Source organism: Globicephala melas, chromosome 16 (genome assembly GCF_963455315.2).
Source record: "Globicephala melas chromosome 16, mGloMel1.2, whole genome shotgun sequence".
NCBI classification, from domain to species: domain Eukaryota; kingdom Metazoa; phylum Chordata; class Mammalia; order Artiodactyla; family Delphinidae; genus Globicephala; species Globicephala melas.
The window spans coordinates 81,652,331-81,669,640 of record NC_083329.1 but is presented as its reverse complement, the minus strand read 5'-3'; the positions used below and the strand labels follow the sequence as shown (position 1 = coordinate 81,669,640).

General features: G+C 55.2%; 2 protein-coding genes across 5 annotated transcripts in view; one reads left to right on the top strand and one right to left on the bottom strand.

The window, feature by feature from the left end:
* The window catches only part of COG2 (component of oligomeric golgi complex 2), a 41,699-nt gene extending 36,614 nt beyond the window's left edge, over positions 1–5,085 (top strand). For all 4 annotated transcript variants that reach the window (XM_060285945.2, XM_060285946.2, XM_030839609.3 and 1 more), the window contains 3 exons: positions 1,112–1,251; positions 2,483–2,666; positions 4,214–5,085. In XM_060285945.2, coding sequence (XP_060141928.1) covers positions 1,112–1,251; positions 2,483–2,666; positions 4,214–4,315 — 426 coding nt within the window. In that variant the 3' untranslated portion in view covers positions 4,316–5,085. The remainder of the gene's footprint in view (positions 1–1,111; positions 1,252–2,482; positions 2,667–4,213) is intronic.
* Positions 5,086–8,492: 3,407 nt separating this feature from the next.
* Positions 8,493–15,466, bottom strand: AGT (angiotensinogen). The gene is made up of 4 exons (XM_030839614.2): positions 14,638–15,466; positions 11,343–11,610; positions 9,589–9,733; positions 8,493–8,924 (listed from the first exon to the last, which is right to left on the bottom strand). Exons 1-4 carry the CDS (start codon positions 15,464–15,466, stop codon positions 8,733–8,735), a joined length of 1,434 nt encoding a protein of 477 aa, XP_030695474.1. The 3' UTR covers positions 8,493–8,732.
* Positions 15,467–17,310: the final 1,844 nt, after the last annotated feature.

Genomic DNA, 17,310 nt, shown 5'->3' with positions numbered 1-17,310 from the left:
GGGGATTTGGGGGGATTTGTTTTTACCAGCGTCTTAATTTTCCCTCTTGAACTCCCATCTTCATGCGTTTATTTATGCTCATTTCATTCTTGTCAGTTCTCACTTATTTTCCCTCTAGATTTTCTTTTCTCCCAGTTGGATAGTTGGATTTTAGGCCATTTACAACTGAAATTATTCTCAGGAACTGTGAGAACCTCCTGCAGCATTGTGCTCCTTTGGAACATCCCGGAGTTCCTACAGACACGCCTGGGCGGGGCCGCGTCTTTGTGTGCGCTGAGCCTGCGGCCTGGTCTGCTGCTGTCTGGTCTGCTGCTGTCGGGGTTACTCGTCCCGCCCTGCCCGTGTTCTGGGTGCAGCGAGCGGCTGGGCTGAGTGCTGAGCTGAGACCCAGCTCACCTCCGCTGGGGCTGTTCTCCTTTTCCTTTTAAAATCTGGGACACTCCAGCAGAATTCCCATTTCTAGCAAGAGTACCTTATCTCCCGATTTTCTGGTCTGAAGTGGGAGAGACCTATTTTATTTTGCCAAATTCATTACTTTTCCTTTAGGAATCTAGCAACTTTTCCTTTTCTCTTCAACGGGGTGTTACATTTACCGAGCGCTTGCATCTTAGGTCAGACACCGTGCTAAAGACTTTATACCCTCATTAGTCCTACAGAGTGAGCGTCCGTGTCCTTACTCACGGATGAAGAAACCAAAACTAAGAAAAGTCAGACACCCTAGATCCTAAGCTCTCACGTGGTGGTCTGTTGGCCAGCAGCGGACGGTCGCTGGTGGGAGCTTGTTAGAAATGTGCCATCTCAAAACTTGGCCCCGTTCCCCTCCCTGCAACACACACCGAATCAGACCCGGAATTAACGGGGTGGCCAGGTGATCTGTGTGGACAGCAGGTTAGGGAGCCTGAGTCCAGTCGCTCCGGGCATCGTCCTCCCCGGCTGTCTCTCCACGGCTCCCTCTTGGTCTCCAGGGGTCTTTCTGTGGACAACGCTTGTATGTGTCTCAAAACTGGTACCTGCGTAATGCCCTTTTGAACGTGAGGTTTGGGTAACTTACTCTCTTTCTTCTTTTTTTGTTTTTTCTGTTCATCTTTAACCCCTACCAACGTTATTCCAGGAGGTGCCAACGACAGCCTCCTCTTATGTGGACAGTGCTCTGAAGCCGTTGCACCAGCTTCAGAGCGGGCACAAGGATAAGCTCAAACAAGCCACAATTCAGCAGTGGTTAGAAGGCGCTCTCTCTGACAGCACGCATAAGTAAGTAACTTAAAAGCGGACTATTCTGGACTTGCTTAGAAAAGCCCTAAGTCAGACATCACTGGGACCATCACAGGCTGCTTGTAGATAAGGTAGTAAGAACATCCAGTGGCCTCATCGCTGGACAAGGCAGGGTGCGGGCACTCAGTCCCTCCCCGACTGTGCTCGCTCCACCCCACCCAAGGCTCTGCCTGGCCTCTCCCAGCTCACACACCTTTCGGGGCCCAGGCACATTGCACAGTCCCCCCGGCACACTGCCTTGGACTGTCCTTAACGTCGCTTCATGCAGGAATGTTCTGCGAGTCCAGGCACGCTTTCTCCTTTCAGGTCCTTTCTCTTCAGCTCTGTCAGTCCATGATGGCTCCAGTCATGCCACGTAATCAGCAGACTTGCGCTGGGGAGACCCGTGTAATCAAGGAAGCGAAAACACTCATTGTGCAGTGTAATTACAATTGCTGAAGGATGGGTGTCAAAATCCTAAAACTAATGAGAACAGGGGAGGTGTTCAGTATCACTGTGGTCGAGCATCTCTTCATTTCCGATTCCCCCTACTTTTCCCCAAATCCAGTGCTGAGTTATGTCAGAAAGTACATTATTTGATTTTATTGTTGGATTTTTTTTAATTATTAATTTTGCAGTACTATTTTGTTTCTTTCGACCAGTTATGAGTTAAGCAGCATTTGTGAGTTAACTTAGAACATAACAATGAGTTATAATACTGTTTCTGTGGGGAAATGTATTCCAAATGCCAAATAACCAGCTTGTAAACAAAATTTTGAAATATAACTCATTTATAATTTGGAAATTATATTGAAAAGATTTAAAGGCAATTAGTTTTATTTAAAAGTTCTGAAATACTTTTTAAAAGATGAGCTGTTCCTAGAACTGATGGTAAATGAGTTTGTTCCTTGCATTGGGGAACGAGCTGCAGCTGTTCACCCTTTATATGAGAAAGACAGTTTGGCCTGTGATTCTCGCTTAGTGTTCAGGACTGAAATTTTAGACAGAATTCATGTACATAGTTGTTATGTTCCGAGAGGATGCAGTGCTAGACAGTCAAGACCCTGTTTTTCTTTCAGTCTTGAGAAACAGTATTTACCGTGGCTGGTTGTTTTTTTTTTTTTTACTGGAATTGAATTTTTATCTTAAAAATCCCTGTTTTGGTCCACAAAGCTCGCGGGCGTGTTTGGCGTTGTGTCTCTTTCACCAGTCTGTGTGTCTCGTGCTCAAGGTACTATGAGACCGTGTCGGACGTCCTGAACTCCGTGAGGAAGATGGAGGAGAGCCTGAAGAGGCTGAAACAAGCCAGGAGGACTGCTCCCGCCACCCCCGCCGGGCCCAGTGGCGGCGGCATGAGTGACGACGACAAGATCAGGCTGCAGTTGGCCTTGGACGTCGCATATTTAGGAGAGCAGGTGACCTGAGCGCCGCCGTCCTTCCAGGGGGCCTGACTCCACATTCCGAGGGCCTGGCAGCCAGCTGGTGGTGCGCCTGAGCCCAGAGATGCTGGGAGGAGCCGGGAGTCCATTCCCGGTGCTGGAAAAGAGGGCCAGGGCCCCAGACGCTTGAAGGAAGAGGATGGGCCCCTAGGGAACATGAGAAAGAAAAGACAGGCTTTTTGAGGTCCAGGGAATTGACATCCTCTTGGCTCGCTGGCATTCATGTTCCCGAAGCCACTGGGGCTGTGCCCATGGGCAGAGATGGTGTCCTTTTGGTCCACTGCCTGGAACGTGCCTGATACGTCACGGGTGCCAGATGAGGGTCTTTTGAGATATTTGTTAGTTTGACTTTAGGAGAAGAGTTAGGCCGTTGACTTCTCAGTGCGGTGCTTGAAAAATATCTCAGCACAGCTTCTTTGCTTCCCTGCCTGCGTTTTGTAGGTTTTCTATAAAACACAGATTTTTGTGTCACGGCGTGTGGACATTCACGTAGGTACCGTCACGTAGGGGCAGGTGTGGATTCCGCGCACGGCCTTCTGTCCTCACAGACTGTCAGAGCTTTGGGGTGTTCAGAAACTGGCTTTGTCAACTGCTTAGGTTTTCTATAGCAGTAGATCCTCAAGGAAGACCTTTTTGCTAGAGAAAAAGTGGGATCATAACATTCCCATCAGAAGATGCCTTGTTTTCTAGTCACTCTTTCATACGGTTCAGGGTCATCACTAAAAATCTAAATTTTTCCCCTTTCGGGTGAATTTAGAGATGCATTCTGGCAGAAGTCCATTGCCTTGTTTCTTTATTTCTCAAGAGAAACTTAGAAGTCTTTTGACAGCCAGGAAGGTTGGTTATAGACACATGAAGAGCAAACAAGCAAAAGAGTTGTGGGCCGGGGAGGGAAGGAAAAGGCAGTCCTCGACCCCAGCCCCTAGACGAGCCACAGCACGTCGGCAGAGACTCGATACTCTGTCTGGGTTTTTCCAGGTCCGCTTGTGCACGCGTGCGCGTGTAGTTCCTGACAGCTGTTGGGTTAAGGTGGGAGGGACGCTGCATGCTGCGTCTCTGGCACTGAAATAAATCCACAGCAGCTGCTGTGCAAAGCTGTCTGACTGCATCAGCTTCTAAGAAAGGCTTGTGGATGACACACTAAGAAATGAAGGTCTCAGGCCGGTTGTTTTTTGAAAATGCTTCAGTTAAAAAATTACTTTATTATTTCTCTTAGTGTGAATTTTCTCTTCCAGTCCGCAAAAGAGGCTCTTATCCTGGTGAGAGTCTGATTTAATGCACTGAGATAACTTAACACTGGCTTCTTAGAATGACCCCCCGAAATAAATTCTACAATAAGGAAATTTTTTTTTACTGCATTTATTTGAAAGGAAGAAATATCCTACCAGTCACTAGGGAGCTGCCCTTTTCTGGTTCCGTGGAGGGTGAGGTGAGGGTGCGTGTTTTGTTTCCTTCTTTGTAAGGGTCTTCTCCACGTGCAGCTCACATCGCAGTAACTTGATTCATCCCCGTGGCCTTTGCAGATCGAAAAGATAGGCCTGCGGACAAAGGACATAAGAAGCTTTCCAGCTCTTACAGAGCTTGTTGCCGCTGCGAAGGACCAGGCAACGGCGGGGCAGCCTTAAGCATCTTGGAAGAGCCCAGGGGAGAGGAAGTCGGGCCTCGCGCCTGCACGGAAGAAAGCGGCTCTGTTCTCTCACGGCCTGCAGCCAAGAAGCGCTTGCACAGGGTCCCAGCAACGCACCAGGACGGCCTCCCACCGCAGCGTATTTGGGTTTTCTTTCACCCAAAAAGAATACAAAAGCCTTTTTCCGTTGTATGGAAGATAGTTTTTAACTAAGACATTTGAAACTTTCTACTATAGTTTACAGAGCAAATTATTTTATTTTTATCGTAAATCTTAGCGTGGCAGAGCTGATTTCTAAAATATGATTGAAGGAAATATATATATGAATATAAAAAGTCGTCTCCCTGATCCTGCAGTTAGAAGTGGCCGGCTGCAGAGGGGTGACCATACTGTGTGCAAACGCCCTTCTCCACGATGCAAGTAACTGCCCACTTGCTGACTTTCTGGAAGACGCAGTCCTGGTGGCTCCCCCTCCCCCGTTAGGCGTTCAGGAAGAGTGCAGGTCACCCAGGCCTCTGTCAGGAGCAAGAACCAGCGGGGGGATCAGTCTCCTAAATAAAAGAAGAGTCTGCCAAAGCCTGTGTACCTCTAATGTGTGAATTCCGCACAAGTCAGATGCTCCTCCGCAGTCATGCCTCTGACGACACGTCCCCTCTTCTTGGCACCTGCAGGGTCCTGTCCACCCAGAGCCTCCCTTCAGGCGCGTGGCAGTTCTGGTCCAGGGGAGGGTGACCCGACGCACCTTCCCGGCAACCGATGCCTGCGTGTCGGGGAGGGAGAAGAGTTGGGAGTGCTGGAAAGAGGTACTGAAAGCACGTGGCTGGTTCGTCGGTTCGCAGGTTCACACGCGCGTGCGAGCGCTCGTGCCGGGCCATGGCACGGGCCCCTTCAGCCCAACGATGATGCGAGAGCAGGTACGCCTCCTGCTCTGCCTTTGCGTTTCCTCGTGGCTCAGTCTGGTCGAAGGTTAGCTCTGTGGGGGAGAAGGGTGACCGGGAGTTAAGGGAGCAGACCTGGGAGGCATCAGCGGGGATTGGGCGGCGGAGCCAGAGCAGGGGCGGGGGAGGGGAGGGGAGGGGAGCCACCGGGAGGGCAGCGGGCGCAGCTGGGCAGCGCTCTGGCCTCCTCCGCTCCCCACAGGGAGGGCCCCGCCCTTGGACGGATGGGCGTCCTAACTCTGCGCAACATTAGGAAGCTGGCCAGAGGCGCAGGAGGGCGAGTGAGACCGTGGGAGGGACTGGCGCTAAGGGGCTGAGCCCGCTTGGCCGCGGGCGCCGGTGCCCCATTGTGCGGTGCTGGGCCCGTGGGCAGCAGGGGCCGGGGCGGGGAGAGCCGGCCCCTCGGCGCCGCCCCGGAGCTGCACGCACACCTGGGAGTTGGGGCGTGGCCTCGTGCCAGGAGGCGAGCCTGCAGCTCGGCGTAAAGGGGTGCGCTGCACGCGCTGCATCACTGCCTCCGCATCGCGCGGGCTCCCTCGGGGCCTCGGCAGCCACGTGGCCCGGTCTCAGTCAGCGATAGGCTCTGGCGCTGTCCCCATCTCCCCGGCTGCTTTGCCTTTATCGGTTGTTTCAGGACGTGGTGGACAGGGATACAGTTTATTAGCCCCTCCAACTCCAGCACTGTTGTTCCCAGTTTGCAGGTGAGGAAACAGAAATTAAGGAGTTGAGTCGGTAACAGGTTTGGGATCTGATGACATCCCTCAGGGGCCGTGAGGCGCGTTCCCTGGCCGTCCTTGGGCCGGGGCTCGTGCCCAGCTGGAACGTCAGATTGAAGGGACCTGTAGTTGTCAGATGATGACCTTGTCACTGGATAAGCACTTCGCAACCCCAGGAAGACGCACGGTTGGCTGCAGAAATGTGTAAGAGAAACCAACCCCTACCGTTAACCCGTTAATCCTTTGTGTCAAGTGGTGCACAAGACGTCGGTCCTGAGTATCCTTGCAGCATCCTGAGCCTTCTGCGCACCTGTGAAAGAGCTCCGGAGCGGAGAGCGGCGAGTCCGCTAGTGTCCTGCCGGTTGCTTTTGGAAGTGAGGCCAGAGCACAAGCATCCTCGTCCTCTGGCCGCCGTGGTGGGGCTGCCCCAGGTCTATCCAGGCGACTTCAGCCAAAGCTGGGCACCCAGCGGCCCTCACAGATATTGGTCAGATGCAGGAAGGCATGTGCTGGGAGGATTGTTTTGAAAGGCAGCTCTGAATCCAGTAGTCAGCACCTGTTTTGAAAATAAAAACCCTTTTTCGTCTGAAGTTGTTTTAGGAATTACAGAAGACACCATGATGGTTGTGGTTCTGATTTGCAGATGCTTCTGTCCCCTCGAGACCCTAACTCCAAGTGGTGGGTCCTGACGGGTGGTGGCCACGTTCCCGTCTAGAAGCATGTGCTTGGAGGGGAGGTTTTGAGCATCGCTTAAAGCAGTGCTAAATTCTAGGTGATCCCCGGGCCTCCTGCAAAGATACAGATTCCGACTCAGGAGGTCTGGGCGGGGCCTATGGGCCTGCCTTTCTCCTAGGCTCCCAGGGCAGTGCTCCCCCGGATGCTAGCGGAGGACCCTGCCCTTCCTGTGCAGCTCCGCGGGGCTGTCCTCACTCCTTGCCCCGTGGCCCCGTGTCACATCTCCCTTCTCCTCCAGTCTCTCTGTTCCTCCCTCTTACAAGGAGGCCTGTGACTGCACCCAGGGCCCACGCAGATAATCCAGGATCACCTTCTCGCCTGAAGACCTATAATCACATCTGCAAAGCCCCCTTTGCCATCTAAGGTCACATTCAGAGGTTCTAGGGATTGGGACCTGGGCGTCTTTGGGTGCCATTGTTTAGCCTACCACAGCTGCCCACAGATAGGCACCCCCTTCCTGCCGTACTTTTGTGGAGCAGGACTTCCAGACAGGGAGGTCGTGGCCTTTGTGTGGACTGAGGGCCATTGACGTATTGGTGGTGGTTATTCAGTTATTCATTCAGGTGTTTCCCATTTTACAAATAAAGGCAGGGAGGCCCAGAGAGGCAAAGTAACTGGATCTGGGGCACACAGCAGTTCGTAAGTGTTGGAGCTGGGCTTCCTGCCCAGCCGCCCATCTCTGGGATGCCTCTCATGTGCCCGGCGCAGCAGACTAGACGGCTGGGAAGGACAGCGGTCTCCCCTGACATTGAAACTGGGGAGAGGTGTTTAGACTACAGAGGGGGGCTTCTTCTCAGGAGAGAAGCTGAGCTGCTGTCCCCTGCCGGCCTCGGTGGTCGGAGGAGCAGACGCCCACCCCGTTGCCACAGTTCCGTCCGGAAGAGCCGGGCCCTTGGAGCGGATGCAGGGGCCCAGTCTGGGGTGGGCGGGGCAGCTCCTACAAGCAGAGCAAAGACGCCGTCCACTCCCAGCCCTCGAGCCTCCGGCTCCCTCCCCTGCTCCTTGGCCCTTATGGGTAGTGGCCACACTTCAAGACAGCTTAGTCCTTTCAGTGTTCATGGAAGGCAGGGACTGAAGGTGCTCTGCGTGCATTTCACAGTTCGGGGCGAGCAGCATGGGCCAGCCTGCGAGGGCCCACCTCCCTCTCGGGCTCTGCCTGAGACTTAGAAAGTGGGGGACAGGCAGGCACTCAGCAGACGGAGAGGGATGTGCCCACGTTCACGGGTGAAGGTTTCTCTCTCCACCTTCCGAGCCCAGCCTCTGTAAGCAGCAATCCCGGGACGTGTCCGGGAGGAAGGGCCTGGCTGTCTGCCGCCCGGTACTTCCCAGCGGGCTCCGCGCAGCTGGTCTGCGCACCTGGAACTTGTCCAGATGAGGCGAGGACAGCCTGTGCCTTCCACGAAAGCCCCGTCCAGACACGGCTCCAAGGCCGAAAAGGCCCTTTTGTCGGTACAGCCTGTCAGCTGCCTTGCACACATTAGTCCCGCTGCTGCTGCTGAGTGAAAGAGGTTTTCATTTTTGCTTACTGTTGCAAGACATTTATTAACACCGCAGTGATAGCCAGCCATGGGATTACAGTCTAACGTACATTCAGACGCTTGTGTTGTTTTTCGTAATGTGTTTTTCAAAAACCACAAGTATCAGGGGAAAGAAAAGCTGAGAAACCCAGAGAAAGGAACGCATCATGGACCACTTGCAGGTCATCGTCACGCTCAATAAGCCAAAGGTGAGCCTGGGGCAATGAGAAAGGGATGTTTTAATTTTACAGCCCGATTTCTGTCCTCGATGAAAAAGGAAACCATTTTGGGTTTCAAAAACAAGCTGGTGTGTTCAAGCTCTTTCAGGAGCAGTGGCCTGTACCGAACACGGGCTCATGGCCCTGCATCCCCCCAGCCACCTGAGAAGGATGCTCATTGGACACAGCGCGCGTTTCCCAGGAGGAGCGGCCGCTCTCGGCCCCAGGTGGGCGCCGTGGAAGAGAACGGGGACGGGTGGTGACACCGGCGGTGACACACGGCAGCGGGCCTCACGCAGCGCTCAGCGGGTTGGACACGCGGCCCAGGAAGTGCAGGGCAGCCGAGTCTCGCTCCAAGACGGCCAACAGGAATGGGCTGTTCAGGGTCACCTCCAAGACCTCGGGCCCAGCTGGCTGTGGTGCAGACTCCGTGGGCTGCTCTCCCTCGTCTGCTTTTAGCTCAAAGAGAACGCTGTTCAGCACCTGCAAAGCAGCAAGCCTGGGGGTTGCTCCTGAAGGCCCGGGCCTGGGGGAGGACCGCTCTCCAGCCTGCCCGCCCTCCCTCGGCCTGACTCACACCATGTGACGGCTCCTCCCCAAAGTGTCCCCCAAACCCGCCCGTCTCCACCTTTCCCTGCTGTCCCGGGCAGGTGCTTCTCTCTGCGAACTCAGCGCAGAGGGCTCCGGGCCCAGGACTGTGAGCCACCCGGCCTCCCCTCCCTCCCAGCGTGCAGGCATTTCTCGGTTGCGGGCGTCCATCGCCCCCTGTGCCCCAGGACCGTCCATCTGCTGCTAAGTGCGTCCCTGAAGCCAGGAGCCGTGTGGCAGGGCCAGCAGCCGGCCTAGAGGCACTGGTCTCCGGGTCCCCGTCCCGACCCTGCTGTAGGATCTGGGGAGGACCCGAGGCTGGGCAGGTGGGACAGAGCCCAGAGCACGTGGTGGGGAGAGGTTTGCCGCTCTCCAGCTGTCCCTGGCAAGCCCCAGAGAGCTCCGGTCACTTCTCTGCCACCCTGGGCCCCCAGCCGCCCGGCCACACCCTCCTCTCTCTCCTCCTACCCCCGGGCCACCTCTGTGTCCCTCCCACCCGTGCCTCCTGACTCCGGGAACACAGAGCCCACGTCAGGCACAGACGCCGGCGGCACGGTACCTTTCCAACTCTGAGGTTGGCATCGCTGATTTTGCCCAGGTTTGCCTCAGCGCCCAGCAGGGCGGGCAGCTTGGTCTGGGCAAGCAGGTCCTGCAGGTCATAGGACCCTTTCAGTGTCAGCTGGGGCATGGTCAGGCGGATGGCCCTGGGGAGATGACACACGGTTACCAAGCTCCAGCTGTGAGGCCCCAGGCCACACCGGACTCACGGAAGACCCGGGAAGCCGGGTGGCATGTGTCCCCGAATGAGGGGGCGTTTGCTAGCCTCACCCAGCTAGGGTGTCTCGGGAAAATTTTCAGCAACAAATACAATTTAAAAAACCTTCATTTTCTTTGAAATTCTGTGGGAGGGATGTTCAGTATTTAACAACGGTGCTCTCTGGGGGTTGATGTGAATAGTTGTCTATTCTTTTTTCTACTCCTTTTTTAGGTTGGCTGCATTGAAAGCATACTCGTTGGTTAATTTTAAAACGCTGTCCTCTAGAATAACGTGTCGTGTCTTACTACCTTTCAGTGGTGAGCTCCCCGTGGGAGGGGGAGAGGGTACGATGTCAGCCTCTGTGCTGGGCATGTCACTTAGGTCAAGTCAGTTCACCTCCATGTACTACCTCTGCCTTCCTTGGGCAACGCTGAGAGTCCATAGATGTTTCCAGCGATGCACCAGACCCTTACAGGGCTGACAGTACACCCATGTCCAGAGCAGCGCTATTCACAACAGCCAAAAGGTGGAAGTGACCCAGGTGTCCATCAGCGGATGGCTGGATAAACAGACCGTAGCAGATACCACACTGGAATACTACCCAGCCCCACAGAGGAAGGACGTTCTGACACGTGATGCACCATGCATGAGGCTTGAGGACATTATGCTCCGTGAACTAAGCCCAACACGAAAGGACAAATACTATGTGATACCACTTATAGGAGGTACGCAGAGGAGTCGAGTTCATAGAGACAAAGTAGAAGGGTGGTCGCCAGGGGCTGCAGCGAGGGGAAATGAGGAGTTGTTAGTGATTAATGGGGACAGAGCTTCAGTTTGGGAAGATGAAAAGTTTCTGGAGACAGATGGTCGGTAGCACAAAAACGTGAAGGTATCGATGCCACAGAGATATACACTATAAAATGGCTCGGGTGGTAAATTCTATGTTATGTGTTTACCACAGTTTTTAAAAAATGACTTAAAAAGAGTTGACCTCAGGAGGCCCTCTGTGCCCCTTGGTGCCTGTCTCAGAATCTGGACCCGCTGCTCTGAGCCTGATACGTAAGCGAGTCTGATGCCCCAGTCGCAGTAGGAAAGAGGAACAGATGACCCAGGCAGCAAACTAGGGGAGTCCTGGAGTCAAGAGCAGCACCCCGAGAAAGCCCGCCTACTCCCAGGGCTCCTGGAAAGTCAGCCCCCAGGAAGCTGTTGGAATGCAGCGGATCACACACGGCAAAGGTCCCCTCTCAGAGGGAGTACTGACCGTGGGCCGCCCAAGCCTGCGGGTGAACGGAAGCATGGGGAAAAGCGGGCCTCCTCCCCTGCCTCTCCTGCACCCAGAGAGGGACCCAGAGAGCTGGGTCCACGGATGGAGGGTGCACTGGTGGGTGGAGGGCGCTCAGGCACCATCGCCACCCTACCCGCTGGGCGCCCAGGGCTCGGCCCACACCGCGCCCGTGGCCACCCATGCCCCCCACCGCCCGGGCAGAGCCGTCCATGCAGCTCCCCACTCCAGGGGCGCAGCCCAGGAGGGTCCAAGCAGTTTCCCGGAGCCGTACCGTGGAGAGAGATTCTTCATCAGGGTCAGGAAGTTGTGCTGGAAGGTGAGGGCCTCCACCTGCCACAAGTCGGGAGCGTGGTGCGGCCGGATGAGCAGCAGGCAGGCATTGGCGCTGAGGGGCACGCGGGTCACGGAGAGGTTGTTCTGGGTGTCGCTCCAGTAGTGGAAGGTGCCGATGCCCGAGAGCATAGGGACCGACACGGAGGTGGTGTTGTCCACCCAGAACTCCTGGAGCCCCGGCAGCAGGGAGAACCCCTTCATCTTTCCTGGGGACCCGGCAGGAGACAGGAAGGGAAGAGTCAGGAGAGGGAAGGCGTGGGGCAGGGCTGGGCCACAGACCCCCTTCCCCTCCCCTCCCCTCCCCCTCCCCTTCCCCAGCCCAGGCTGCTCTGCACTTTCCTGGCCCCCGAAGTTCAGCCCCAGGACCCCTGACCATCAATTCTTCCTCCTGCAAAATCCACCAACTGCCACTGTTGAAGGCGTAGTCCATACCAGGCCCCAACCTGAGGCCCACGAAGGAGCTGAGCTCGAGGACCCTACTGCGCTAGTAACCAGGTAAACTCAGACCCAGAGCTGTCCTGGCCCCAAGCCTGGGCTCTGCCACGCTCACTTTAAAAAACAAACAACAAACCAGAAGAACCACTTTATTTCTTAGAGCCGTTTAGGTTCACGGCAAAATTACGAGAAAAGTGCAGGTCTTTCCTGTATGTCCGCTACTCCCCCCTCCCCAGCACACAGCCCCCCTACAACCAGCATCCCCGCTAGACGGTACGTTGGGTAACACTGAGGAACCGATGTGGCCACATCATCGTCACCCAGAGTTCCAGAGTTCACACAGTTCACGCCTGGTGCTGGACGTTTTACAGGTTTGGACAGACGCTCAAGGCGTGTCCACCGTTCCACCAGCATACGGAATCGTTCCACGTTTCTCGGTGCTGCTGGGGACGGACAGATGATCCGGTGACCAGTGGTTGTGAGCGGAAGTGCTACGTGCTACCTGTGTGCTGCGCCCTGAAGGGGCCGAGCCCTCCCTGCCCCCTGCCACCCCCGGGGCGGGCTGTGGCATGGGGCTTGCGGAGCTGAGCTGTTGCTGAGCAGCTCGCTGAAGGCGCTGGCACCTGGGGGCGCACCAGCACATCCCTCCCTCTGCGGTCATCCCAGTGCCCTTGAACGGCCCAGTGTGGTTGTCCCTGGGAGAACAGGTGAGGTTGAGAGATGAGCCCATCGCAGAGTGGCCCTGGGGCACCTGGCACTTGGGAGATCCGAGCAGAGGTGACTTAAATGAGTCAGCGGTCCCTTCTCATTGAGCCCGAGGTCTCCAAGGAAAGGGGTGAGGGAGCTGGGGACAGGGAGCCTGGGTCTTGTGAGGAGGGAGTGGCCAGGGCACCCAGCCCTATCCTCCATCCTTGGAGCCCTGTGTGTACAGACAAGCTCGGCTTCGGGAGGGCTGCTCACGAGGAGCTGCGGTGTCCGTCCTCTGGCTCCCCAGGGCACCTCCACGCCGGCCCACAGACCTGGCAGGCGGCTGGTTAGTGTGTAGGGAAAGAAGGACTAAATTTTTTCCACCAACAAACTAAAAGGGAAAGAAGGATGCTGCCTCCAAAAAAGATACGGGAGTCTGAAACGAAGGTGGCTGCCCGCTACTCTCTGCTTGACTGAAGAACACAGCACCCTGTTCTCATCCAGAGATTAAGGACATCTCGCCAGGTTAGGAAAACTGGTGAGGCCCTTTCTGGCGCCAGTGGCTCTCTGGCTCTGCCTTTTGGGGGGCAGGCCTTTCGCATTAAGCTCTCCTCCCAGGCTCCTCTTAGGGATGGCGGGCCGAGCTCACAGGCCCCCTCCACCCTCCATGGGGTGCGGCCACCCCTGGCTGCATGGCCCCTGCCTGGACTCTGCTCCCGGGACCTGTCAGCGCGGGGACCTGCGCCCTCCTGGGGTTAGCACCTTACCCCTGCTCCCAAAGGCAGGCTGGAGGCCTTTTCTTTGTAGATTTTCAGCCTTCCAGGATATTGTCAGAGTAAGGAAAGGACCGCGCTCTGTTCAGCCTTCGCCTGTCCCCACAGCCCTGCCCTCCGACCGCCTTCCTTGTCTCTCGGCTCTGCTAGGTTGCAGGTCCCGATAGCACCTCACGCGGAGCCCTCCTCAGCCCGCTCCTCCGTTCACAGAGCCGAGACCTCAGGGCCTGCTCCCAGGAGAGTTTGCCGGGCGATTGTGTAACCTTCCAACCACTCTCCCAGCCTCCAGTCCCCACAGTGCAGGCCAGGGATGACCTCTGCGCAGAAAGTCTGCCACTCAGCTCCCAGACACCCACAGCTCCAAACTCCCAGCATCACATCCAAAGTCTCAAAGTCTGGCCCTGACCCATCTTTGTGGCCTTGCCTAACACTGTCCCATTCTCTCCTTCTGAGCTCAGGCCAAACAAAGCCACTCCTGTTCTGGTTCCTTGCCCTGACCTTGGCAGCCTTGTGCCACTTCCCAGGCCTTCCTTCTGTCCTCTCCCAGGTGACGCCCCTCGCCGAGTGTGCTGAGCCCCAGGCCACCTTCCCAGAGCGCCTTACCTGCAGCTCTGGGGCTGAGGCACTGGTCCGGGGGGATCCAGCTTTCTGGTAAACCACAGTCAGCAAGCTGGGGGCGGGGCCTGTGCAGCCTCCCTGCTTGTCCCCTCTGAGGCGCCAGCTCAGAGTCCTACAAGTACTACATCCTCAACGATTGTTTTCGAATGAATGAACAGCCTGTGTCTTAGGCATTTTTTTTGGTGATAACCTCTCTCAGTATGAAAGTGATGTAAGCAAACTGGTTATTTTTGCATGGGACAGTGACCTTCTCAAGGACGAGAGCCCTTGATCTTCTCAACAGACAGGAACCCGTCCCTTCTGAGCGTGGAGCTGGGCCACGGCCACGAGACGTGAGTTTAGAACCTGGGACCGGTCCCTTTGTTTCTCTGAGTCTGTTTCCTCACTGGTAAACGAAGGCAAATCACACCTCTCACTGCGTCACGAGGGGATTCAGTGATGAAAGTAAAAGGATGCAGTGCAGTAGCTGCACATAGTAGGGCAGCAACGGGGGAGGCGGAGGCTCGGCCAGTGCCCATCCACGGAGCCCAGTGGGGCAGCCACTGCGTCCTCCGTGAGGGCGGCCCCAGGTACTTCTCCACATCTGCTACCCTGCCCCTCTCCAGGCCCAGCCCTGCTCAGCTGAACTGAGACGTCGGACACGAAGTCCGTACAGACAAAGACCTGCCACCCTCCTGCACCGGCCGGGGGCAGAGCCCCCCCCCCGAGGGCTGGCCTTACCTTGGAAGTGGACGTAAGTGTTGAAGAGCAGGGTGCTGTCTGGGTTGACCCCTGTCAGGGGCCTGCCCATCTCCCACCCCGTCACAGCCTGCATGAACCTGTTGATCTTCTCAGCAGCGAGATCTGGGTCCGTGGACAAGTCTAGCGAGCGGGAGAGGGTGACAGGGGAGATGAAAGACAGGCCCTGCACGAATGGCTGCTTCAGGCGCAGGCCAGGGGCCGTGAACAGCCCGACCACCGTGGACAGGAGCAGCCTGGCCTGGCTGCCGGCCCCGCCCTGGGCCACCAGGAGGCCCTGGATGGTCTGCAGGGCGGAGAGGACCTTGTGACCATCCAGCCGGGAGGTGCAGCCCTGATCCTCCCCCGGGACGCCCAGGAACGCCTGTAGTCTGCTGGCCGTGGGGTCCAAGGCCCCCAGGTAGAAAGAGGTCAGGGTGCCAAAGAGAGCCACCGGGGAGAGCACAGCCCCGCTGGCCGCGCTCCGTGTCTCGCTCAGCATCTTGTACATGTGGAAGCCCATGAAGTTGAGCAACACCCCCACCTTCACGGCCCGCAGCCGCTCTTCGGCCTCCAGCTGCTGGGTGGCTCGAACCAGCTGCTCCCGCAGGGCCTGCTCGTCCACGGCGGACGACTTGGCCTGAATCGGGACAGGTGTGAAGGTTGGGTCTGGGGGCGACTCCGCCCTGGGTTTCTCCAGCTGGTCACAGCTGCTCTTGCTGTAAACAAGGAGGTGGAAGGGGTGTATATACACCCGGTCTGCAGGGGCCAGGCGAGCCCAGGCCAAGAGGCAAAGGACGGAGGCCCCCAGGCTCAGGCCAGCAGGAACCATCTCTGACGGGGTGCTCACTTCTGCGGACCCTGAAATATTTTGTGAAGGGTGAAAGAGGATTATTGAATGCCCTCTAGCCGTATTCCCTACAACCAGTCAGCACAGGAGAAATCCCTCCATGTCTTAACAAATGTCGGAGAGGAAGTGGTTCAGAGCTCTGCGGAAAATATCTATGTATATGATCCCGGTGCAAACCGCACTGTCGTGGGCTGAGTCGTGCTTTCGTGGGGTTTTATTTGGGGGCTGGGTTTGGGTTTTGTTTTGTTTACATTTTAGAGTGGTGAGGATGCCTGAATATGAAGACATTTGTAGATTTTAAAGAAAAAATATGAAATGGCTCATGAAGTCAAGTAAAAAATGTAAACAAATGTTTTCACAAAATATCGCAAGCATTTTTCTTCAAGAATATGTGAGTAGGGCTTCCCTGGTGGCGCAGTGGTTGAGAGTCCGCCTGCCGATGCAGGGGACGCGGGTTCGTGCCCCGGTCCAGGAAGATTCCACATGCCGCGGAGCGGCTGGGCCCGTGAGCCATGGCCGCTGAGCCTGCGCATCCGGAGCCTGTGCTCTGCAACGGGAGAGGCCACAACAGTGAGAGGCCCGCAAAAAAAAAAAAAAAAAAAAGACGTTAAAAAAAAAAAAAAGAATATGTGAGTGGCTTGTATTATTTTTACCTTGTGCTAATTAGTGATATGATGCTTTGGTCATAATTACATGTTTAACAGAAGAGTAATCTGGAAACATTTTAACTTATTTTTAAAGGAACACTTTGAGTAAAAAAGTATCATGATATTTATGCAAAAATTAAAAAATCCAAATGTTGAAGTTGATGGGAGACATGTTTACATACTGAGGTATGGGGAAGTCATTCTGGCTTATCCAAAGTGGAGCTGGGTGGCCACTGCAGTTGTGGTTTCAGACATGTTCCTGCATCACTGAGAACTTGAATTTTCTGAACTCTATCAGACTCAAGGATACCACCAGCCATTCTCAAAATCCTATCAGCTAGCAGGGGCCAGCTGCAGCCTTATGGTCTCAAGGTCTCCCCTTGTAACTATGCAACCTTTTTGGACCCCAACCAATCCTTGCTAAACAAACACCCTTACTTCTCGCCAGTGCCCGTCCTAATTCTTGACCAACAGCTTATGTAATTTTGCAGTTTTTGCCTTTACAATCCTCCTCTATTTTGTTGCCTGGTGGAACCCAATTCAAGTGCTTCCTGTATCCGTGTCTCCCTGCTATAGTCCCCAGTTTGGCTCAAATCAAAGAGTTTTCTATTCCTAATATAGATTGTTTATCGATTATTTTCGTCAACAAAGTCCTGACCCCCAGTGCCTCAAAGTGTGACTATATTTAGGGACTTCCCTGGTGGTCCAGTGGTTAAGAATCCGACTCTCAGTGCAGGGGACGCAGGTTCGATCCCTGGTCGGGGAACTAAGATCCCACGTGCTGCAGGGCAACTAAGCCCACGCACCGTGACTAGAGAGAAGCCCGCTCGCCACAACGAAAGATCCCACGTGCCGCAACTCAGACCCGACGCGGCCAAAACAAAAAAATAAAAATAAATAAATATTTTAAAAAATATATTTTAAAGTGACTATATTTGGAGACAGAGTCTTTAAAGAAGTAGTGTAGGTTAAATGAGGCCATCAGGGTGGCCCTAATCCAATCTGACTGGTGTCCTTATACGAAGAGGAGATTAAAACACAGACAGGGAGGACTACTCGAGAATACAAGAAGGCGGCCAGGAGACTGACCGCCTGCAGGCCAAGGAGAGAGGCCTCAGAAGAAGCCACCCCTGCCAACATCTTGATCTCGGACTTCCAGCCTCCAGAATCAGGAGAAAA

Bases quoted from the DNA above. Each gene is read 5' to 3' on its own strand.
- AGT (XM_030839614.2), bottom strand. From the start codon at position 15,466: ATGGTTCCTGCTGGCCTGAGCCTGGGGGCCTCCGTCCTTTGCCTCTTG. The intron at 11,611-14,637 runs GTAAGGCCAGCC...CCGGGTCCCCAG, and splicing joins CACTTACGTCCACTTCCAAG to GAAAGATGAAGGGGTTCTCC. The intron at 8,925-9,588 runs GTACCGTGCCGC...GCTGCTTTGCAG, and splicing joins CCAACCTCAGAGTTGGAAAG to GTGCTGAACAGCGTTCTCTT.